Raw genomic sequence first — 25,065 nt, 5'->3', positions numbered from 1 at the left:
ATGCAGTAGACAAAACTGAAGCATCTAACACTTGAATTAATACATACTGTTTGTTCCTAACTTGCATATATCTATAGAGAGAGGATGAAGAAGCCATTTTAAATAACAGCAATTAAATAAAAAAACCTGGGTGGTGAAACAACAGCAGCACTAGAAAAACCTCCTTGATTTTGCTGACAATTTAATAAATTACAATTTAATCTGATTCATGTGTGACTGCAGCCTCAAACTTTTATGTTTAAAGAAATAAAATAAAAATCCACTTAATTGAAACACACAAGCAGGGTCATTAACCATCACAACTTTGCAGCACACCAACCCATTCAAGAATGCCATCTAGCTATAAAATAACCGTTTACAGAAACCAAACTTTCCTCAGGATTTGCAGATAATTACCCAAACCTCTACATTAACCCCATAGAAAGAAACCACATCATGCCAGAAGAGAGTTCTTCCTTGTTCAGTCACTTCTAGCAATGCATTTCAGTCCATATACTTTTAAGGATAGCTTCATAAAATGTGCTTGGTTCCTAATTAAAAGACAACCTTGAAGGCAGAGGTTTTTATATATGCATTTACATGCTGCAAGCAATATTTGCATAATCAATATTCTAAAAATGCAGATTAAGGGCTACAGTCCAAAAGAAAATGAAAACCATAGGTTCAAGGAGCAGGGACTTTCCTAGAAGTAAGCAAAGGGACAACTCTCTCTTGATGCTGGACATGCAACAGATTCTAGTATAAACCCAAACAAAAAAGTATCAGGACACAATTCCATAAAATATTTGCATGAATAGGATTTTGAGAAGAATGCTGCACAAACAACATAGTATTTCAGTATGCATTAAGAGAATCATAAGGGAAGAAAAATATCAAATTATAGCAACATAAATTGGACAGGTGCTGCTTGTTAAAAATTTATGGATTAATTAAAGCAAGCAACATGAAGGCAAAGAGGCAGTCTAATAATTAATAATAGTTCTTATATCTGATATGATTTGATGAATATTTTTTGAGGAGTCAGGCAGTAGTGCTCTGGGAGATGTACAGTCTCCATCCTTGCAGGTTTTCAAGACCTGGTTGTACAAAGCCCTGAGCAACCTGGTCTAGCCCTGCTTTGAGCAGGAGGCTGGGCAGATGCTCTCATAGTCCCTTTCCAGCTCCTATTATGGCAGGATTCCAAGTCTCAGCAAAACTTACCCAGGTAGGCCACTATCATAAAGAGAGGACCTTTAAAAATTAGAGATCAAAAATAGTTTTATTGCATGGGAAATAGCAATAAGAAGCCATCTTAAATTCTAAGGAGGCTAACTTGATTGCAGAGACGATTAAAGACCCCCAAAGAAGGAAAAAGGAAGTGTGAACAATGAGAGCATGACAGAGGAATATGAGAACTACCTTACTTCTTGTTCTTAAACTAACCATGCCTGCTAGTGGCATAAACCAAATCCCTCACTAGCTATGTTGTACATAAAGTAACTTCTGTAACTAGCTATGCGGTAGCCTCAGCAACAGACACCAGCCTGGTTGCTCTGTAACACCGAAGCTCACATTTCTCTTACAGGGCCTTTTAGAGTCGTACATTGGTTTTCCAGAGTTGTGCTTGAACATTCTGGGATGCAACAGAATGACAACTACCATGGTGCCTTGTTTTCACTCCTCAGTGTTAATTTTTTTTGTGTTTCCCTATCTCATCCCGAGAATAAGACACCATAATAGTTGTTTTTATTGGCTTTTTTTGTAATTTAGAGATAATCAAGATATTAGCATACACACATTTGTATAAAAATAACATTTGCATGTTAGCTGAGACTTGGGGATGGGTGTTTTTAGTTTACATGTAATAGTTCTCAATGAATTCACATTACTTAGCACACCATTTATCTCCAGGCTATCAAGACTTTTAAAGTAATCTAGATTCCCATCTGTTTCTGGTACCAAAACATTATGGTCAACTTAAGACTGTAAGAGGACCCAAAGGATGAGAGCAAAATTTCTCTCGAGCTTCAGTTGGTGATCAGTATATACCATAATGCTCATTTCGTTTTAGCTATTACCAGCACAAATAGCTAATCCATAGAAAACCCAAGTACTTCTCATTCTCAGCAGAAGAAAAATGTCATGGTTAAAAACTAGTCAAGAGTTCAAGGTCCACAACCTTTAAAATGCAGAAAAGAAAACACCACCACAGGTCCCCTGATAACCGCATCTAAATCTTCTTACCCAATCCACCTAAGACAATGTATTAATAGAACTCTATTATCTGTTTTTTTCTGTTACCAAAGTGCAGCAACTGAGTTATTCTACCTGTAACAGTGATAAAATAACAAGGTCATTAAAACCCAACCCACAATGGCTCTGACAATCACAAAATGGAACAAGGGAACTAAACTAATGCCATCTTAGGTGATGTTATCACAGCCAAGGCCTTCCAAGCGTTATTTCCCTCAAGAGCACTCCAAGTCAGCTACGCAATCTGCACACTACACCCTAGACAATAGACCCCACTGCCAAGTTACTTTCAGAAGGATTTGGCAATTATCAAAAGGAAAAAAATATTAAAAGCACTACCTACCTGAATGAATGTTAAAACTTTAATAATATAAAGATGTATTTTTATATAGAAACAATATGTATTTTATACTTTATTTTTTATATTTAATTATAAATTGTATGTGTTATTTATAATAGAAACATTATTTATACACATATAAGGGTATGTGTATATGCTGAAATCCAGGACATTCTCATTCCTGTTATGTTGAAATAAACTCTTCACAACTGAAGTATTTCTCAATACCTTCTATTACAAAGCTGGCCAGCAGCACCTCTGACTAGATGTGGGAAAAATTGTTCTAGCAAATAACGGGTGCCAAGGTGAATTAAGCAGATAACTTTAAACTTAATTTACTAATTCATTGGTGTAAAAACTGAAGCCTGAAAGACCATAATCCACGAAGGTGGATTTTGTGCTTAAGATTTAACAATATGCTTTCATATAATTATCTTTTTCCATAACCATGAATTGAAGAAGAAAATAGTTTTTAAATCCAAATTAATTTTAGATATCTGATCATTTGAGTAAGCTCCCCACCAAAATCTCAGTGCAATAAATTCCCTAAACCTCAGTTTCTTAAAGAAAAAAACACCACAACCAAAGCATTCTGTAAAAGGATTTATAACAAGTAAGTTATTCCAGCTTGTTGTTTTTCTTCAAGTCTTAATTGCGAAATTTCTTCATCTTCCGATTTCTCTTCCCTGCTGCAAAAGCTGCTTTTTCACTCATGATCTCCTGATACTTCTTTTTATTATATCTGAACAAAATAGATAATTTACTTTTAAGCATGGTAAACCAAAATTCAGATAAAGATAACATGGAAAGTACTCTACATATATAATTTGTCCAGCTGAGTTCTTTCATGTTTTCCCAGTCAGATTTCCTAAGTTTTATATACTTACACATTGGTAAAGAGAAACCAATGCTTGGGATTAATGATAAATGAAGGTAAATTTGTTTAGGAAGTACATTTGATTAAAGAATCATTACTTTTGACATAACCAGGGGTGATTCATTGCATATGCAAACACATTTTGGTTTGCTGAAGTATTACTACTGCTCAAATTTCAACAATACTATGGACAAATTGAGTATTTTTTCTAAGAGGAAAGACAGAGAGCTGGGCCTGTTTAGTTCAGAAAAGAGAAGGCTGAGGGGGGGAGCTTATTAATGTCTACAAATATCTGAGGGGTGGGTGTCAGAATGAAGGTAATGGTCTCTTGTTGGTGGTGCCCTGTGATAAGACATGGGACAACAGCTACAAGCTGGAACATAGAGGAGAAACTTCACTGGAACAGGGTACTCAGAGGTTGTGGAGTCTCCTTCTCTGGAGACTTTCAAAACCTACCTGGATGCATTCCTGTGTGGCCTAAGTGATCCTGCTTTGGCAGGGGCATTTGACTAAATGATCTCTGAAGGTCCCTTCCAATCCCTAACATTCTGTCATTCTGTGACATTAAGAGTGGCTACAATAGCAGTGACTTGTGTTGGATAAATCCCTTCTCTGAAGATAAAAAACCCCAACTATACTTAGTCTAGTTATCCTCTGTTCTTACATCTTCTCTGTGACAGCACTGCTAACGTGCTAAAACACACTAAAAAGATATGAAATAATAAAAGGCAGCTGAATAAACCCAACAAGAAATAGTGTTAAAAATAGTTCTCTCATACAAAGGACATTAGAATTAGAGTTTCTTTAAATACCTTCTAAACTCGGAATCTGCAAGCAGCTCATCAACAATTGTTCTCTTCCTTTGTTTCTTTGGGATTCGACTGTGGTAGAAGTCTATGGGAGAATCAACCACAGTTCCAACCTAGAAAACAGAAATGAAAATATTCTTATGCACAGCAAGATGGTGGTTGTTTAGGCATAGTAATTTTTGGTGGTGGGTTTTTTTTCCCCCCCCTTTCCTTTTCTTTTTAATCCTCAGTGAAAAGTGTAAAGACATCTACAGGGATCAGAATGGTGTCTTAAGAAAGTGCCAAAGAACAAAAGAATTAAGTAATGCTTTGTATGCATAATGGAGGGTCTGAGCTCTAAGACTGTACAGTTTCCAACGCTGGACTGTCACGTTGGACACGATGATCTCGAAGGTCTCTTCCAACCTGGTTTATTCTATTCTATTCTATCAGTGCTTGGATTCATAAAAGAAATCCAGTTCTTCACTTTTAAACGTATTCCCAAGAAGGGAAACAAACCCCTTATGACCACAGTAACTCTTCCCTGTCTCTGTGTAGATGGCTACACAGCAGTTAATCCAGCTCTCCTACAAGGGCTTTATTCTGGAATGCATCATGTTTTTGCCAACTAGCATGTTAGCCAGTTACAGTTCAGGTTAGAAGCAGAGATACATCAAGTACAGAGCTATGTGGTGAAAACAGACTTGTGCAAATCCTGTCATGTGGAACAACACTCTTGCCTATGCCCAGAAACTTCTAAACATACAAGACCCCATCCTTTTGAGTGAAGCAGTAATATTTTGAGAAATGAAAACAATTTCCTCAAGCATGCTAACTATACAAACAGGTGTGAGCAGATAGAAACCTATTTTTTCAGTTTCTGCAGTAATTATTTTATTTCTGCAAACCACTTCAAAGCTGAGAGCAACAGCAGTAGCAGTTCCAGAGGAACACAAAGCTAGCTGTCTCCATTCAAACTGTATTAAGATATCAAGAAACTAAACGTTCATTACTTTCTACACATTTGTTAAAAAAAAAAGCTAAAACTTTAAAAAGCAGTGAAAATCTAGTCCAGTGAGGGTTCAAAATATGAATTCAGTCAGATATTTGCTCACTATGAAGAGATCAGCTGAACCTGAAAAAGCCCAGCATATACACATATTCGAGAGCATGCAGTTGTGAGCTGCAGTCAAGTAATCAAAACACTTTTATAATTAGGCTATGAAATTGGATCATCGTAGAGGCAACCTACAAAATGGGCAGTGAATAAGAACAGCTGTTCAAAACTTTAGCAGTACAATGCCACCTTCCTCACCTGGAAGTACTTGGGTAGACCATCTCGGTCATTCTTCTTGTAAAAATGCTTAGGGTCCAACGAAGCTCTCATCTTCAGAACTTTAAGGTCGTTTTTCAGTTCATTTGTGATTTCTGGGGCTTTCATACCAAACCAACCATCACCTGCTGTCTTCTCTCGCTCTGCCTAGGATGCAATACCAAGAGTAATAAATTTGCACTCTGCAACTAGGATGGGATAGAGCTTGGAACTCTCATCCAAAAGATGAATAAAGCATTTAGAACATAATGGTACCTTTAAAAAGTATATTTTATGATGGTTGTAGTAAGTAGTTCATCAGCACTGTATTAATGACAGATTTGTACCATCTGAGGCACATTATCTTCTAGTTCACTGTCCTGGCGACCAAAGGATGGCTTTTCACAGGATGGCTCAGGAAGGCACTAACTGCAGTCCATCCATCCACCTCCAGTGAGGCCTGTACTGGCACGGTTCCAGCATGGGGCTTTCTTCCAAGGTTTGTTTTGTAATTTGAGGCATTATCAGCTCTTTACTTACCCTTCGCTGTTTCTTTAGCTGGTGAAGGGATTCCCTGAAGGGTGGGACGCATTCCTTTTTTTCAAAATCTGGAGTTATTATACTCTTCTGCAAGAGCTGTAAGAGTTTTTCTTAACATTAGATAGTCATCTCACTGGTTAACCTTATCTACAGAACCCACTGGATCAATCATGCAGAAACTAAGCAAGCATTACAGTGTCATGCTTAAGCTTCTATGGTCCACAACAAAAGCAGCAGGGATCTTCAAAACAGAACCCTGGACAACAACAGAAAGCAGCTGGCTAGCCCAGAAGTGGTGAGGTAACAAATGCATTAAAGACGACTATCATGGATGAGCCTAAGAAACCAGTCTCAATGAAAAGAACATATTTCCTTTTTCTCAAAGGGTGCTTTTGAAACAGAACTGCTAATTTCACACCTGGAAGAGTACAAACCTTTATTTCCTGAAATTCTTTCTTGCTGTGGTGGTGAGAGAAAGTTCAGTTCTCCCCCACACACAAAGAACCCACGGCTAACTCAGTTGGAGAAGCAGAAATGAGATAAGCTACATTTACAAGCAGGATAAGATGCAGTGAATATATACACAATATATCTTTGTTTTCATTCTACACCAAAACATTCAGCCAGAGTGTTCCAGCAACTGTCCCTTTCTTAAAAGCACAGCCTAAAATGGTCACACTTGCTATGAACTAAGTATCTTGTTAAGAGACCTTCAGCTTTTATACTATCAGGCAAAACTACAAGCATAATCAACTCTGGCTTATTTTACAAGCGAATGCTGATATTTGCACTGCTTTTTGGTTTCTGAAGCATCACAGATATTTAAATTCTTACCATTAAACCCGCAAGTTCTTACCATTAAAACCAAACATAAACCCATGCTTTGGCCCAAAAGAATGGAAATTCTCAGCAGACCATAAAAGAGGACACTTATTTAGAAAAAATATCATCCTTATTAAACTGACATCTTTGTGTTACTGTAGGTAATTGCATAATTGTAAACACATTACCTGGTCCTTCTTTTTCTCCTTCAGTTGTTTAATTACACTTGATCTAAGCTTCTGGTTTTTTGCATCAAAACTAATATATAAACCTCCAAGTTTCTTGATATTCAACCCAGGGTCTATCTTGCTGGAAAGATGTAAACTACAAGAGAAATAGTTAATGATTAGGCTATTGTAACAAGCATGCAGCTAAACCTTCTACTGTCCTCTGGGAAAAAAAATGAAAAAAAAAAAATAAAAATCACACCATTATAAGAAGGTTTATTAAAAGAACAATGCCTGGGGAATCATTTCAACAAATTTTTCATCTAATGCTGTATTCTTACCTTAGGTACCACTCTTATTAATTCTGAATTTGCTTAACTTTGCCAAAAGAACTCATGACCAGCATTCTCCTTCTAAACATTGAGAAGCTTGGTAAGGGGAAAAAAAAAAACCTTCAAAAGCACAAATATATAGGTGGTAAAAATATTGCCAGCTCTTAGTGAAAACCATGAAGAAGCTAGAACTGATCGTTTAAGTCCTTGTTTGTGTAACAGTACTGGAAATATCATTATTAAACATTTCAAAGTTAGTATATGTTACTCCCCCCCCCAGCCCCCAATACGTCTTTCAGCCAAAGGAATGTATCCTAATGACTCAAAAGGAAGTTTTTGATAAGAAGACTGCTTAAAAGCTGTTAAATATTATGGAGAAATATGGTGACATCTAAGAGGTAAAACATACATTTGTTGTATTAATACAAGCCCTTTACCACTGTTCATTAAACTGTGAATAATCTTCATAATGCATTCACATTAAGTAATTAGCTAAGGGGTTTTTTGTAACTCTTCTAACCTATCTGAAGGTTTTTAGAAGATTATGACTTACTTATCCAACCTAAATAGAGTATTATACATTAAGTGTGCAAAGGGATTTTAGCAAGAACCTAACTAGAAGAACTAGAAGAGTTATTCTATGCTGGGTTGATTTAACTTGAAGTGTCACCATCCCACAGCACAAAGAAGAAAACAGAAGTATATGAAACTGTTTAAGATTAAAAAGGATGATCCAATTAGGAAATGTGTAAGGAATTTACTGCACTTTTGGTATTTCTTTTAAAAAAAAGAAATAAATCAGAAAACTCTGTCCTGCAAAAGCAATGAAGCCACCACAACCAGTTTAACTCAGTTTCACATTACAGTTGAACATACACAAGCTCTCTAGATGCCTAAATATTTTAGAGTTATGTTCTGCTATAAACAAAACAAAAAACCCAACACCCCAAACCTTCCATTTATAGGCTGTATTTGTTTTACAGTCTGTGCAACCCCACTTTCCATGTCAGTATGACTCACACGATGAAACAACTCCATTTATTCCACATCATTTAGCACTTAATGTACATATGCTATGCATACTCTTGAATGAAATGCAGACTCTTTACGTAGTCCCAGAAAGATACTTACACATCAATCTTCTCTTCCAACAAAACATCATCTTCATCTTTCTCTTCTTCATCTATCAATTCCTCTCCAGCCTCTTCCAGATCTGAGGACTCTTCATCTTTTTCTTGTTGTTCTTGCTTACTTTCAGCATCACTATCTTGGTCTACCTGGTCTAGGTAATACTTACGGCTGGAACTCATGCCAGGCTCAGTATCAATTACAAAAAGCCCTTCGACATGCAGTGAACTGGTTTTTGAAGATTTTTTGTGGGGAGAAGTCCTCTTAATTGCCTCTTTATAACATAGACTCTCTTCAACCATACCTAGGTCTGTGACATCACAATTTTCAGATTCATCACTCTTATCTTTGTTCAGAAACAATGCAAGAGAACTGTTTCCATGGCTTGATCTTTTACTGCTTTGAGACAAAGATTCAACACACTCTCCTGCTTGTTCTTCACCACTGACTGTATTGGTCTTAAGTGTGCTGCATCTACCAACGCTATCAGCTCTTTGTGCGACAACTATGTCCTTTTGGGGACTGGTGACCGCACTACTTCGCTTACCCTTTCTTAATTTATCAGCATGAGTGAAAGACTGCTGTGCATCAGCCTCAACATCTGATTTTTTGCATTCTGGAATTTTTTTACTTTTCTTTAGTGTTTCTTCCCCTGGGGATTCTAAAAATTCTTTGGAACTCAGGCAATCTGCCAAAGGAAGATCCACATGCTCAGATTTCTCCTCCCTCACAAGTATTCTACAGTGCTCTCCTTGTATTTGGCCACAGGCTTCCTCTGAATCACCTACCCCAACAGAATCCGGGGTTTTCATTAATTTTTTCCCAAGTGATTCAGTGTTACTTTGTCTCTTTTTTCTAAGACTGCTAGGTGTCACATCATTCAAAACCTCTTTTTTCACTTCTTCACTCTGGCTTGCATCAGCAGATCTTGAAAAACGTTTGCTTTCAAGTGAACTGGATTCTTCATTATCTTCAGTGACAGAGGTACCTTCTGCGTCAGGCACAAGTTCTGCAGCAGGTCTAGAATCAAGAATTATAACTAGCTCAGATTTAACAATGTCCTTAATTAAGTCTTCATCTTCTGATACAGTTCTGTTTCCTTTTTCAGTCTGCTTACTATTTTTCCCTTGTGATTTTAGTTGCATGCTCCTAGTAATTCGTTTAGTAATGACAGATGGTTCTGTGTGAGTACTTAAGTTTGATTCTGCATCAGAAATATCTTCACTCTGGTCTTCATGAACTGTACGTGGCTGCACTTTCTTTTTGCTTTGCCTGCTTCTTGTACTTCTGGTAACATTAGGCATTTGGACACCAGAAACAGCAGAGGAACAAGACTCAGCTTCAGACACATCATCTTCATCCAGAATCTTGCTTAACTTATTTAGAAAAACTGTCTTGTCATGGTTTTTTTTGCCAGAATAATCTGGTTGATAAGGAACCACAATTTGTCGTCTTCTTGTTACTCTAACATACAAAGGTGTCTGAAGGCCAGACACAGCAGAGCAGTTTGATTCTGTTTCTGACACATCCCCATCAGCTTGTGATTCAGTAACTGACTGTGCTGCATGAACACCTGTGATGTCATTTCCAGCAATTTGCATCTCTAAGCTATCCTTGGTATTTGACCTTGTTTCTGCATGCTCCAATTCTTCAAACTGAGATTCCTGAACTACCTCTGGCTTACAAATTGATTTAGTTGTTCTTCTAGTCATCCTTACAGACACAGGAGTACTCATTTCAGCAGATGTCATCTAGAAAAGGAGTTAAAAAAAAGAGTGCTATTGACAGATGAAATAAACTCCATATGAAGGATGCTATATAAACCATTAACAATCTTTTCAAACATCTACTCAAGCTGACAACATATTACATATCTATGTGGAAGAAGTGTTAACAAACAATCCCTTGCTTATCTGTCTACTGTCTCTTGGTCCAGGCAGGAGAGGAAACACATACATCCCTTCAGAAATATAAACAAACACTCACACTCTCTCTCCATATCTATGTATATGCCCCTCAATGGTTTCTATAACCAATGTTAGCACTTTAAGGGAGAGACTGGACTCACAGCAACCACAGCACCAGGTTCTCTTTCTTTAAAGATACTTTTAAGTTACCTAAAAGACAATTCATAGTTTTGGAAAGACAAAAAAAATAAAAATACTTGGCAACAGCAGGATCTTCCCTAAACACAGAACAATGTTAGAGCAGCATAAACTACACCACCTAAACGATCACTATTTACATGAGTATTTGCCCGTGCAGTGGAAAATCTGCAGAGAAATGCTAGAACAACTGCAGTGTAAAAAACAACAACAAAAAACCCGCATCAAAACCCCAAGCCAAACCAACCAACCCACCCCAACAAAAATCCCCAACCAAATCACCAAACCAAAACACCCCAAACACTAAGCTTTAGGCTCCCAAGGTTAAAAGGTTTAACAACCTACAACGGCTGCAAGCTCCGAGAAGGCAGTGGCAGGGCTGCTGTCCCAGCTCAGAGAGAAGCCTGGGAGGCTCTGCAGGGCCGGCTGCGGCAGGGCGCAGCTGCGGCACGGGCGAGGAGGCGCTGCAGGCGGACACACTGCTACCCACAACCCACGCTGCTGTCCACAGTCGCGATCATCGAGCCCCGCGAAGCCGGCAGGCTCTGCCGCCCGCCCGCTGCAGACACCGGGGCCCGTGGCGTGGCCGCCTGAGGCTGTCTGCCGCAGCGCCGCTCCATGCAGCGGGTGCCACCCGGTTGCCCGCGCTCCCCAGCTCCTGGCTTCTCTCACCTCCGAAGCGTCGGCTGGTTCGGTTCCGGAGGGGCTACCGCTACCTCTCCCGGCCCGCGCTGCCTCCTCCCGGCGCCGGGCCGCCGTGCGCCTCGTGGCCACCATCTTGACATCCGTGCCGTGCCCGCCCCTTCCGCCCGCCCTTCCGGCGACGCTCAGCGGGGCCCATGAGCGCACCTCGGAAGGGCGGGGGAGCCCTTGCCCCTTAACCCCGGGTTACGGACATGGGTAATGGCGGAGAGCGGCATTCCAGCCACTGATGGAAAATGAGCAGTGCGGTGCAGCGCGTCAAAGAGCGCAGCGGCAAGGGCAGGCGCCACACCGTGCCGTGAGGAGCGTGCATGCGTCCAGAGTGGGAGAGGGTGAGGGGTGCCCCGAGCTCAGGACGCGGAGCGTTGGAACACTTAAAGCCCTTTTATGACAGTGCAAAACACCCTTATCCCGATAATTCATGAAAGCACAGATTACATGCCTCTGGGAAATTCAAATTTTAATTAAAACTTTTAAGTTTCTCATGGAAGGAAATCCCATCTCTCCCACTTTGATGCAAAACAAATCAACCTGATAAAATGTTACACTATCACCGACTCTAGAAAAATATTAATTATCATGTCTTAAAATGTACTTTTGAACAGCAAGCAAACAGAGCAGTTTTCAGAAAGGTAATAAATAATTATCCCATTATAGCAGCCTCTACCTTTTCAGCACAACTCTTGCTTTGTAGCAATTCAGTTTGTGAAACCAAGCATGCATGCAATCTAACACAGTACCGGATGTCAATGGCCAAACAGATTGTGGTTCATCAGTAGCAGCACAGAACTCAAAGCTAGTAGGGCAGTTTGAAATGAAACTCATGTAATTTTGAAACTGATACACACTGACACAACATTTGAAAGACGTTTTGATTAGGATAAAAAAAAAAGAAATAATTTAACACACCCCCCCCCCCAACTTTTATTGATGCATTATTAGTTCCAGATCTCCATCTATTTAATTTATCAAAGAACAGAAGTAGTCCAGAAGAATTTCCCAGTATTTGCCACCTACAGATATGAGGACTTGAAAAGGTATCTTGGAAAAGTATCCTAGTGCGATGGATTATAGGAAGCTAACACTATCCACAAATATTCACATTCCACTACGTGACCAAATTTGAGAGAAGTTAGTGAAAATTCATCCATTACAGTCCAGATCTCAAAATACGTACAAATTAAGTTAATGACTACTACTAGTATGAAGTCCTGCTCCTTCCTGAAATCCAAAGTAAAAATGAGCATTAGATACTCGGTACAAGTTGCGCTTTTGCTATCTATCCTGATTTAAAGGCCAAGGAAATGAAAAGATGTTTTTGAAAGAAACACTATATTAAACCAGAAGCCTTGTCTTAACTGTAGCAATCTCCCTAGGATTAAAAAGCCAGTGCACTAAGCTACTGCCAAAGAGAAATATACCAAACTACAAGCTAACTCTTCTTGCATCATTTCTAAATGGCACTCAAGCAACCAAGTTTCCTAGGCAACCTCAAAAGAGGGCATCAATTTTAGACAGTCCTGTAGTGAACATCTTCAACATTTACTATCTGTTCTGATTTGGAGGATTCTGAGAGTCTAGTTCATGAGTATAAAAAAGAAAAGAAAAAACACCAAACAAAAACAAACACCACAGCCATAGTTGAGAAGACAGGCACATTTCCTATTTTCAGACTTTGTCACTGTTTGTTTTCAGTTCTTGTTTTCAACCTTCAGAAAATAATACATTGTGTATTTCAAACAGTAAAGGTGTCATCACACTCATACAAACACTAAACAAAGCATACTGAGGCACAAAGAAGCCAGAATTCAAGTAGGAGTCAGAAAGTAATTTGGAAGATGCATTTTCTCTAAATCATAGAGGTCTTTTACACTGTATTAAAAATAAACCAATTTTCCTATCCACATAAATTAAACAGCAGACTTGCCTGTATATAAACATACACCAAGTAATGAAATACCAGTTTAATTTGGGGGGGGGGGGGGATCTTTACAATCTCACAATTTTCTATAAAACTAGTCACTTAGTGCTTGAATTCTGTACCAACCAGATTAAGTATTATTCAAGAGAAATTCAATTCTTTAAAAAAATATAAGTTTCTCTATACTACCTAATGGCAGCTGAAATATAATTTTACAGTGAACTGGTCATACAAAGAAAAATATTTTAAACGGTTTCTCTATAATTTCAAATAAAAATAAATGCAAAATACTTAATATTATAAGTGAATAGGTTAAGAAAGAAAATAGTGTTAGAACACTGCAGACACTCCTGATGACATGCCACCGAGTAATTACAACTTTTGGTCTTTGTTACAAATGCTGTAAAATTATTTCTATGAAAAAAAAAGCAATTTCTCCCCCATTCCCAAGAAATTAAAACAGTAGGCCATTAAGAAAAAGGAAAAGCAAGTGTTTTAAGAGACATTTCTTTTAGCTTGTATGATATAGCCTTTGGACTTGATAATTCCTCTGCTTTTAACAATGACTGAATATCGGAGAAGCCATAAAGGAATCCACTCGTGTGCTTTCATATTCTGGATGCTTTCCTGAAGAACTTCTTGGAAACTTGCTTCACAAAGTAATTCTGAAGTTAAAAAGGGATATTCATGCTTTAAATAATGCCATGTAAACAGCTGCACAAAGCAACACTTAGTAAGAGAAGCCCTCTCCTAAAAGTCAAAAATCTTAAGCAGTGCCAGATACTCCCTAGATCAAGAGTTCCAGAATGCACATAGGTTAAAAGCAGCTCAAAACTACGTACATCTTCACAACAATTGAGTAATATTAAGTATTTTCCACCACAACTAATTCAGAGAGATTTCTACAGCATCAAATAGAATTGATCAGCAGAGCCATTAGCAGGAGAAAAAGTTAAATTTCAGAAGCTAGCTCCACAAACCAGAGGCAAGTAAAGCATAAAGACAAAATCAGGAGTGTACTGAGCATTCTCAGTTGCTTCTGCAGTCACCAGAAGCTCAACATCTATAGCAACATCCACAACTGGGCTCAAAAATCTCAAGCCCAAAAAATATTAAGAAAAATGGGCTTAAATGCCACAAAAGAAGAAAAGAAAGGCTAGTACAAATACTTGTTTTCCCTGGAAAGTTAGTCAAAGGAACCATCTCTTTGACAGTCTCACTATGTCTCCAGCTGCCCATTACAGAAAAGTTAATCTTAGCAAACAAAACATAAGGGAATCACTGGATGATTCTTGTCTTCTATCCAAATTCTCTTCTTCATTTCATGACTCTTGACAGAGTATTAATTAAATTGCAAGTTGCACTTTGGACTTCAAAAGACACTGGAAATCACTTAACTGCATGGCAATTCATCTCGTACGCTGCCAGAGCAGTGCTGATACATGCTCATGCACTGATGAAATTCATTAGTTTTAACAGTGGTACTATAAGGCACATTCTTCACAAAGTGATTCATATACATTTGTTTGGGAGGTGGGGAATGGGAAGAAAGAAAAGGAAAAGTATGATTATGAATAGTTGGCTGTAAGGAAGGAATTAATTGAATGTTGTTCAAGACAACTCCAGCAAGGTCTTAAAGGCATCATTATGTGAAGAAGGTTAGATGATGCTTGAGAAAAACTAATATAATACCCCAATATATTCTAGGGAGCTGGTAAGTCAGTTCTAGAGGAAAGCCTCCAGGTCCTTCAATTATTTAGTAAATGAATCACTGCACAAAACAAGAATTTACAGCAACTCTTTCCATAATACTGTTGAACTCACTACTCTGAAAGAATCCTGCTTCAAGTGTAATAATTTTACAGGTCTACCATTACCAGACTGCTCAAAAAAATAAGTTAAAAAAAATAAAATCAACATTTCTGTGCAAACTGTTTCACTGACAAGGAGAGTTTCATTTGTCCTTCACTGTCCTTTAGCAATACAACTGCAATTTTGTTCCAGGTTTTGTTGAAATAAGGGGGTTTTGAATGTAAGCAGTATAAATTTCTCAGTAGTTTGTTGTTCTATTTACTTTATTTTCTTTGATAAAAATGACTTCAAGAAACTGAGGCTGGAAGATTACCTTCAACCCCTTTTTATTGAAGCAAGCCCAAGGATTTATAGAAATACTTTGTAGAGAAAAAATTTCCAGAATCCTTTGTTCAGGATTCTGGAAATGTAACCCATTCTGAAGTTCAGAGAAAAACTATTCCTGATTTATTTATTTTTTCCTACTATGTGCATTTAGAAGTCTTCTGTTAACTTATCTAGCAAAGCCTTACCTTTTGGATCATTGTGAGTCAAGAGTTGGATGTCAAACTCTTTTGCAAATGCTGTAAGATCAGGTGGCATTACACAACAGGAAGCTAGATTCACCTGATTACTACTTGGTTTCACCTGAAAGTAACAAAATATTTCTGTAAGAAAAAAAAGAAAATTTCAAGTACTTATATAGTTGTTTTCCCCATGCCCTCTAGCAACAGAAATTTTACTTTGAACAGTTTGCCTTTGACCATTGTTTTGAAGGCTGAGCAAGGCTTGTGAATTCTGCATGTTGCTGAACAGGAGACTCTGTCCCGGTTTAACACAGCCTGCCCTCACAAGCAGGAGGAGAAATTAACACGAAAAGCCCTCTGGTTAAGACAAGAAGCTTAATGGAAATAACAGAATGTATAACTAACTATTTTGCAAAAGGGCAAAAGCAGAAACCAGCCATAAAATGACTCCCCCATCCCTCAAGCCTGCAGCAAACCTAGCAGAAAAGACCCCAGGGAGAAGCAGCACCAAAACAAGAAGCCTCTTGTGTCACAGTATGAACTACAAGCTCCATGATACTTTGCTCCAGCCAGCACTTTCATTTTAAAGCTGGCATGACATCAGCCTGGTATTGAGCACTAATCAGCAGATTCAACTGGCTAAACCATGACACACTGATATCTGCAACTTCTTGCAGCACAATGCCAAAACCAACAATAGGATCTAACTTTGGGTGCTGCCACAGCAAGATGAATACTAACCAATTTTGGCTTCCTGTTTGCTGTATTTCCTAAACAGCAGCAGGGTTTTTTTCCCCCTTTCTTTGGGAAAAAAAAAAGGGCAAAAACATTATAGGGACATTAGTTTGATTAAGACTTTAAAAAAAAAAAATCCAAATACATTTTTGTTGACGATATGTAAATTGCTGTCTCCCATGCCTTCAAGTAAGTGCCTAAACCAGATGAAGGTAAAAGGAGTGCTCTTCTGGTGACTTTCTCTGCTCATCACAAACTGCATTCACCATCACCACAGAGGCAGTCATTAATCCTCTCCATTACCCTCCACTCAGTATAGGCAATAGCAAAGAGCACCAATGATGACTAAGCAGAACTTGTTACACAGTATGTTCACATACCACAAAAGAAGAGCTGAGCATTCAAACAGCGTTTTTCCAAGGGAGAAATCTCTGAATTCATATTAAAGCAACAACACCTATGTTCACAGAGTCACTGGAATACATCTGAAGGTTTAAGAATATTGTTTATACTCCCTTGATAAATACTCAAACCTTCAGTACTTCAAAGACCCTATTACTGTACAGTCCCATGGCTTCCAGCCTTTCCCTATGGAAGAACACTGAACAAGTAACAGCCAAACTTTGAGCCTCCTCCACCTTGAAAAATGTTGTAACCATCCATGAAATGCTGCAAATAAGACTAATTAACATTTTGCACAAAACCCCATTTATAGCAGAGGTTTAAGACTGATAGCTAACAAAAGTTACATTAGAAATGCTGTAAGCAGGAAGTTTGTTCTCACCTGTGCCCACATATAGAGCTGCTCTAACAGTGTTTTATCTAGGTCAGAGGTACCTATGGCAACAATCTTCTTGTTTTGAACTAAATTTTCAAGTTCTTGCCAATAAGGTTGCAGGTACTCCAAGGAGAAGCTAGTTCCATCTTCAACAGGAGGTGGGGCAATAATGACTGAGTCTAACTGCGCAACACCAAGGGCAGAACATGCTGAGGAAAAAGAAGAGACACTGCAAAACCTTTTGTCAGAAACAAACAAATGCAGCAGGACTCAGAATTTGGAACAACCAAACCACAAAAAAAAAAAAAAAAAAAAAAAAAAAAAAAAAAAAAAAAACCTCCACAAAACAAAGAAACCCATGCCAAACAACACAAACAATGCACCTCCAGCTTCACTCTGCTAGCTTCCCACTATTTCAAAACTCTGAGTCTATCAGCAGTCAGAGATAGTACCACAAAGGTTTTCACAAACAATCAAACATACAGGTGAAGGCCATGTTTCACTTGTAGGTCTTAGGTAAAAAAACACCACCAAATCAACAACAAACACCACCATAAAAAAAGCCCAACCCCCCTCCCCCAAACCACCACCACCAAAAACTACAAACTAAAAAGCCCAAACCATCCAAACAATAAAACCAATTCCATCAAACAAAGCACAAAGCTTTATTTTTTCTCCTTTTTCATAGAATCAATAAGAAAAGACCTCAAAGATCATCAAGTCCAACCTGTCACCCAAGACCTCATGACTACTAAACCGTGGCACCAAGTGCCATGTCCAATCCCCTTCTTGAACACCTCCAGGGACAGTGACTCCACAACCTGCCTGGGCAGCCCATTCCAATGGTGAACAACTCTCTCTGTGAACAACTTGCTCCTCACCTCAAGCCTAAACTTCCCCTGGCTTGAGGCTGTTTTCAATGCTAAAACTGTTATTCTGCATAGCAAACAATTAAATAGCTTTCTAAATTATTTTCTTCTGGAGGAAGATTCTATTATATTTTTAGCAAATGGTACTGCAACTTACAATAAAGAGGTTACTAACTTTGGTATCAGCACAAAATAAATGTATCTGCCTCTTTGGTAGCTTCTTATGCCCAGCAGTCTTCTGACATCATTAAGTTCAGTGCTAACAAAACTTTATCTACCAGTACAGCCATTGTATCATATTTTCCATAAAAGTTAACTATTTCATCATGCACTTGCAGTGTTGTTTTACTTCCTAAATAATCTCTGAAATACTGCAGTTAGTAACTGAAATTTATATTGTTAAAAGCAATTGGCAAATAACTGCTAAGAACTGGTTTATCACTATTATAAAATACCATGTTATTTACTTTTTAAGAAGTTGTGTGAAAAGAAAAACTTGCTCTTGCTTGGAGCAAGGAGTCAGATTTGAGTTTGTGGGCCTAAGGCTACAGCAATCCACATTTAAATAAGTTTATTGACTGAATTTATGGGTAAATAGACCTGATTAAATAAGTCTCTTTAAACAGGAAATACTTTTGAAAGTCACTAAATACACCTTATCCATGGAAAAGGTTCTTATTTTCTAAATACCAAAGGAAAAAAGAAACTCTACCAAAAGTTTTGAGTTTCACACTTACCCAGGTCAACTGCATCTCTGATCGATGAAGAATTTGATCCAACGAGGAAAAGCTTAGCTATTTTCAAAGAAACTGTAATCAATAACTAAACAAGCCAGCTATTATTGAATATATAGCTATTTACTTTTGCTGTATACACTACCAATTAATTCCTGCATAAAGGTCTCTTAGAATAACCACCAGTTGTTTTAAAAAAAATTGGAAACCCCCAACCTTCTGAAAGGTTACTACTGAACAAGGTCACTGTTCTCTTAAACTTCAGAGTTGCTGTATAGTCTCAGAACAAGAGATGATGACACAATAATCTATAAAGGTAGGGCTTACACATCAAGACACTAATCAATAACCATAACACAAACAAAACCCCCAAACATAACAGTACAATTTACTGAGACTCAAAATGTACTAGTGTTAATTTGGACTGCCTCCTTCAAGCTCATGAAATTCAAAATGGAAAAAATATGGAAATAAATGTGCTACCAACATTATTTCTTAATTGCAGTATTATCCATAATATTTGGCTTCAGAAAAATCAGTTTCACAAAACACATTTAAAATGTCTTAAGGGGATGCAAGCTAAACTTGAAAAATGCTGACCTGCTTTAGAGCCAGAAGTGTGAATTTGATTCTTTCTTACCCAACTTCTACATTACCCAAAGTGCAACAGTGTGCACTGATGTCATTTGACTTTTCAATTAGAAAACACGGTGGAAAAAGCATACCTATATGAACATCTCTTAGTGACCACATATGAAAGCAGTTTATGCCACAAAATGATTTAACACATTCTTACCTGACACTTTCAATTCATCCCGTTCTTCAGGATTTATTTTTTCTATAGCTTGAGCTACAGAACATTCCAGAATCTCCAGTATTTCCTGTAGTAAGTATATGAAACTTAGGACATCCTTGTATGAAACTCCCATAACACCCTCATAGAAAAGCTCAGGAAGTGAGGCACAGATAATTGTTCTGTGAGGCAGATTGAAAACTGCCCTGACAACAGAGTTCAGAGGGTTGCGATTGTTGGCAGAGTCAACCTGGAGGCCTGTGGCCAGTGGTGTTCCCCAGGAATCAGTACTGGGCCCAGTTTTGTTTAACATCTTTATCAATGACCTGGATGAGGGGATCGAGTGTACACTCAGCAAGTTTGCTGATGATACAGAACTGAGGGGCACGGCCAAGACCCCATTAGGCTGTGCTGCCATCCAAGAAGATCTGGACAGGTGGGTGAAGGCAAACCTTATGAAGTTCAGTAAGGACAAGTGCAGGGTCCTGCATCTGGGGAGGAATAACAGCAGGCACCAGTACAGGTTAGGGATTGCCCTGCTGGAGAGCAGCTTCAAGGAGAAAGACCTTGGAGTCCTAGTGGACAGCAAGTTCTCCATGGGACAGCAATGTGCCCTTGTGCCCAAGAGGGCCAATGGTATCCTGGGATGCATTAAGAAAAGTGCATCCAGCAGGTCTAGGGAAGTTCTTCTCCTGCTCTACTCTGGCCTGGTGAGACCATACCTGGAGTATTGTGGCTAGTTTTGGGCTCCCCAATTCAAGAGAGAGAGTGATCTGTTGGAGAGAGCCCAACAGAGAGCCACAAGGATGATTAGGGGACGTGAGCATCTCCCCTGTGAAGAGAGACTGAGAGCTGGGGCTGTTTAGTCTTGGGAAGACTGAGAGGGGATCTGATCAATGTCTATAAACATCTGAGGGGTGGGTATCTTCCACTCTCAACAGTTCCGTGATTCTAGGTTAGCAAACTTTTTTCAGTACATAGATTTGTGTGTGTGTGATTACCCCAACCATGAACTTGAAATCCTACAGACCAGGACTTTTATTTTGCTAAGATTTGTCTTGCTACCCACAGGATTCTTTACTTGGGTATTTCTTAATCTCTCCAGATTTATGGAATATTACAATATTTCTCTGTTTTCCCATGTAAAATGGATGACATGCATGATGCCTCTCCTACCTGATTTAGATTTGGTCCAATTTTTGAGCTCCATTCAGTCAGTGTTTTCTGAATGCAGTCCCGCACCTAGAAAATATTTTTTTCATAAAGAAGTGTGGATCTGCTACAGCTGCACAGTGATTCATAAACACGTAGGACAGACAGCAGATGAACTTATGACACCATTCCTTCAACCACAGATGACTGTTCCTTCATAGCTTTCATCTGAAACTTGTTCAAACTAGTTTGTTTATATAATTCCCCCTCCATGTTCACAACAAGTTTTAGCAGAAATACAAGTACTGTACTTCATTCCTTTCTCAGATCATCTTTAAAGGAAAGAACAATGCTAAGCAAGCAAGAACTAGAGTGTGGGGTGGTTTTGGTTTTATGTTTTTTTTCGCATAGAGATTGTGTAGTGTAGTCAGATAATAGCGTACATGCTGTGGCACTCGTAGAAACGAGACTTCACAATCAATCATTAAATAGTCATAATACTAACTTCTCTTTCTGAGATGCATCTGACACTTTTCTTTTACTGCCTATTTGACTGTACTAAACCAGTCTGTGCTTTAAGTCCTTCATCACTGAAGTAGGAACCTTCAGATTCTACCCCCACTTGCATTCACACATGCAAAATAAACTTGACTAGGATTCTGCTAAAGGATTTTCTTGAACATAGTAAGGCATAGCTATTAAGTCTAAACCAGCTAATTAACTGCATGTTGCACTAGTGCTTCTGCTGTGCCAAAGTTCTAGCTTCCCTATGATACACCTTAGGAGTTCTTACCCTGCAGGCAAAGTAAATGTACTGTCAAGGCTGCTATACGCCACAGGTAAGAGCACTTTGATGAGCTGCTATACTTCAGTTTTAGCAATATATAACTACCTTTTTGTATCCTTGAATGGCAATTTCCTGTGACATCAAACTAATTCAGAGAGCTCATAATAACATGCACAAACTGGAAGCCACACTCTCCCTCATAAAACTGGGCATCACAGAATTTAAGATTTAATACAGAAATAATACTTTGTGAGCACAAATTCAACACATTCTTTCCCAGTCATTCAAATTAACATGGATAAAAACCTCAGTCAGAATGCAAGAACTGATTCTCCCTCACTGAATACCTCTCCACAGTGCTGGAACTCTTTGACCTAATTGAATTGTTATCTTTTCCTTTCTGAGGGAAAGGGAGGCAGTGCTAAATATGTATATTCTATATATTGCTACTTTGCAACTGTCACACTTTATTTTTTCACTGCAGTTTGTATGTACAAGCCTCTGTCTCCAAAGTACACCATTCTCCTGTCCTCAACACATGTGAAAAGTGCAGTATTTGACTACTTAGACCGAAGTTTCCAAATACAGTTACATCCCCAAACCCTTAACATTAGTTCACAGTTCACAAAATTTTAGCTTACAGTCTGCCACTGAGATCTGTACACACAGTAACTATATCAAACAAAAGAACTAAAATCCAGTTTATTTCTGATAATTATTTGGTTTTGGAATCCCAGCAACTCTGGAAAGCAACCAGACTTAGGTTTAAATGCAGATTTCCATGTAAGCAAATAATTTAAATACCTTAACTTTGTAATGCACACTGTCCACTCTATTAACAACTTCCTAGAAACAATTCACACAAGGGTGCCCACTAGATATAGGTATCTCTTTGCTACAGAATCTAGATCTTTCACACATATCACAGAATGTTGTAATATACAACCAGGGCAAATTAAAAAAAAAAACAAAAGCAAAACCAAAACCACATAAAAACCCACCAAAAAACCCAACCCCAAAACAAAAATCACATGACAACTAAAAGTATGAAGAATTGTTCCTTCTCATTTACATCATCCTCCCAGTCCCCTTTCTTCCTGTTTATGCAAAGGAATACACAACCAGCCAACTTCTAGGTTATCAACAATGTCACTGCCTAACAAACAGCCAAACCCATAGTTCTGCTGTTTGTTAAACCACCATTTTCAGACTGAGTCATGATAAGACAGCAAATACAGTGGTTCTAAAGTTCATGGTCACAGGATCACCAAACGTTTACTCTGCATTATTCCAAGTATTCATATACGCTGCTAAAGGTAACAAAGCAGCATTTAAAGAGCTCTCTCCAGTTTTTAACAAAGAATGATAGCTATACTCCTCAAGAGCGAGATCAGTGAGTGGTTTTCCTGAGACTTGTCACCACCAACAAATTAAACTAATTTCAGATTATAATTTTCTTTTGCAATGCAGGATCACATCTGTTCACCTCTTTCTCTTGCTACAGACTTATCAAGGATCTCCTTTGCTATTACAGACAGAACGTTAACTTTTAAGCCTTTTATTTCTTTAAGCCTCGAGAGCAAAACCACGGTCTGGCTTCTTCCCAAAGCCACTCCAACACAGACAAGTGCTTCCAGGGGCATGGCGGAGGCAGTCCTGCGCTGCAGCTAGCGTGGCTGGCTCTGGACGTTCCCACGACGCCCAGCACTGCCCACCCGCTGGTTCTTGAACGCGGCCCAGCGCAGCTAGTCCAGCCCCGCGGTGCCGCTTCGCACACCGGCCCGGCCCGAATGCCGCGCAAGGTAGAGCTCGCAGAAGACAGGTAAAGCAAAGAAACACCCAAGGCCCCTGTCCTTCCTTTCCCTGCTCGCCGCCGCTGCTTTGCTGCCCAGGCGGCCCTTAGGGCCACTGCATTCTTTGCCCCTCGATGACGGGCACCAGGCCACGACGCCCAGCGCCAGGGAAAAATACCCTACTCTGGGTCGTGCTCTGATCGTCCCGAGTCCCCGCACCCAACACTAGCAGAGAGGACTGCCCGGGGTTCCCTTACCCGCCGTACCGGGCGCTCGGCTGCAGGGCGGCCCACCCCAGCCCCCCCGCGCCGCGCAGGCGCCCGCCACAGCCCGCCCCTGTCTCTGGGTAAGCCCCCACTGCAGCGCCTTGAGGGAAAGCCATGTGGCCCGCCCCGCTCACCTCCTCGCTGGGGGTAGCCGGGCACTTCTTGCGCAGGCAGCCCCAGTTGAGGAGGTTGCCGGTCTGCAGGGTGAGAGTAGTGGCCTGCTCCAAGAGAGCACGAGCGCCGTCCGTCCCCATGGGAAACCTAGCGGTGCAGCAGCGGCCGCAAGACTCTCTGCAGCACCGGGAAGCAACGCGCCGTGACTCAGCACAAATAACGGCAAGGCGGAGAGGGGAGGCGAAAGATGCTTTGTAACAGTCCCCAGTCACATGGCACGAGGACAATGGACGGCGGGGCGGGCCCAGCGCGGGAAGGCGCGCGCCCCACCAGCGCCGCCCCGCGCCTGCGCGCGGCCCCTCACCAGGCTGCTGCCCTCGCCGGGCAGCGCCCCCTATCTGGGCGGGGCGAGAAGCTCGGCGGGTGGGTTGGGGCGGCGCTGGTCTGCGTGCGTTTGTTGTCCGGTCCAGGGCTCCTTGACAGGTAGATGTGGCTCTGCCGGGCGGGAGTCGCCCGCAGTTCGGTAGCAACGCCAGCCTCAGACCCCAGCGGCAGCGGGACACCCAACCATGCCCACCTGTAAGTCATTGTAGTTACCAATGTAATCACCCTACAAACATTACTGATTTAGATGGTCTGAAGACTTAGGAGAATCAATAAAACCTTCTGAATTTAAAATCACTGAATCGTTTCGGTTGGAAAAGACTTTTAAGATCATAAGTCAAATCATTAACCCAGCACTGACAAATCACTGAACCATGTCCCACAGTGCCACATCGACACATCTTTCAAATAACTCCAGGAACTGTGATTTCAAGGCTTGACAGACTTCAGCAAAGAAATTTTTCCAAATGTCCAGTCAAAACCTCTTCTGACACAGCTTGAGGCCATTTTGTCTTGTCATCTCATTTTACTGGTGCTGTTGTTAAGTAAAAGATAGTTGTTGATAGACAGATAAAAGGCCCGGAAAGGGAAGCCAACTGTTTATGTAGTTTGGTTATGATTACATTTTGATGAAACTTAAAAACTTCGCGTCAGGATATAACTCCAGTTTTACACCAGCTGATTTCAGTGAAGACACACCAGGTGAGAGTTGAAGGATTGTGGTTTGGAAATTGTTTTTAAAACCAGATGGCTCCTGGGAAGCCACACTATGAATGTTCTCATCCTTCTCTATGGGAGATTAGAGAGGGGTGCAATATTTTCGCTTATCTTTCTCTCCTCCTCCTTCCCTCCCCTCCCCTCCCCAACTGCAGTTAAAGGGAACCATAAGGGACTAATTGTAATTTTGCTGTCAGCATGGAAATCTTGAATTGTTCTTCTAACAGATTTTCCTTCTCAGGGCTGCATATTGTGCTAGTACAGAGAACCAATCTGCATAACTTCTGTCATTCTGAAGCACTATCTGATCACTTTCTGGTACAGAAGGTTAGTTTAAATGTTCTTTATATTTGTGTTCT

General features: G+C 39.8%; 2 protein-coding genes across 2 annotated transcripts; both read right to left on the bottom strand.

Annotated features, from left to right (window-relative positions):
- Positions 1-3,030: 3,030 nt before the first annotated feature.
- DNTTIP2 (deoxynucleotidyltransferase terminal interacting protein 2) lies at positions 3,031-11,468 on the bottom strand. Its single transcript, XM_054165474.1, has 7 exons — positions 11,316-11,468; positions 8,542-10,289; positions 7,100-7,235; positions 6,090-6,185; positions 5,553-5,717; positions 4,262-4,371; positions 3,031-3,314 (listed from the first exon to the last, which is right to left on the bottom strand). Exons 1-7 carry the CDS (start codon positions 11,418-11,420, stop codon positions 3,221-3,223), a joined length of 2,454 nt encoding a protein of 817 aa, XP_054021449.1. The 5' UTR covers positions 11,421-11,468; the 3' UTR covers positions 3,031-3,220.
- A 2,010-nt stretch (positions 11,469-13,478) lies between these two features.
- Positions 13,479-23,882, bottom strand: GCLM (glutamate-cysteine ligase modifier subunit). Its single transcript, XM_054165618.1, has 7 exons — positions 23,626-23,882; positions 20,670-20,735; positions 19,497-19,581; positions 18,704-18,760; positions 17,104-17,306; positions 15,591-15,705; positions 13,479-13,931 (listed from the first exon to the last, which is right to left on the bottom strand). Exons 1-7 carry the CDS (start codon positions 23,743-23,745, stop codon positions 13,762-13,764), a joined length of 816 nt encoding a protein of 271 aa, XP_054021593.1. The 5' UTR covers positions 23,746-23,882; the 3' UTR covers positions 13,479-13,761.
- Between the last annotated feature and the right edge of the window lie 1,183 nt (positions 23,883-25,065).

The sequence above is a fragment of the Dryobates pubescens genome, chromosome 11, assembly GCF_014839835.1.
Source record: "Dryobates pubescens isolate bDryPub1 chromosome 11, bDryPub1.pri, whole genome shotgun sequence".
In the NCBI taxonomy this organism is placed as follows: domain Eukaryota; kingdom Metazoa; phylum Chordata; class Aves; order Piciformes; family Picidae; genus Dryobates; species Dryobates pubescens.
The sequence above is the reverse complement of the archived record's forward strand: the minus strand, read 5'-3'. Positions and strand labels throughout refer to the sequence as shown.

Coding starts and splice junctions, on each gene's coding strand:
- DNTTIP2 (XM_054165474.1), bottom strand. CDS start 11,420: ATGGTGGCCACGAGGCGCACGGCGGCCCGGCGCCGGGAGGAGGCAGCG. Junction 5,718..6,089: donor AGCTAAAGAAACAGCGAAGG/GTAAGTAAAGAG, acceptor ATTGCATCCTAG/GCAGAGCGAGAGAAGACAGC. Junction 3,315..4,261: donor GCAGATTCCGAGTTTAGAAG/GTATTTAAAGAA, acceptor TATTTTGTTCAG/ATATAATAAAAAGAAGTATC.
- GCLM (XM_054165618.1), bottom strand. CDS start 23,745: ATGGGGACGGACGGCGCTCGTGCTCTCTTGGAGCAGGCCACTACTCTC. Junction 20,736..23,625: donor CGGCTACCCCCAGCGAGGAG/GTGAGCGGGGCG, acceptor AATATTTTCTAG/GTGCGGGACTGCATTCAGAA. Junction 18,761..19,496: donor GGATGAATTGAAAGTGTCAG/GTAAGAATGTGT, acceptor CTTTGAAAATAG/CTAAGCTTTTCCTCGTTGGA.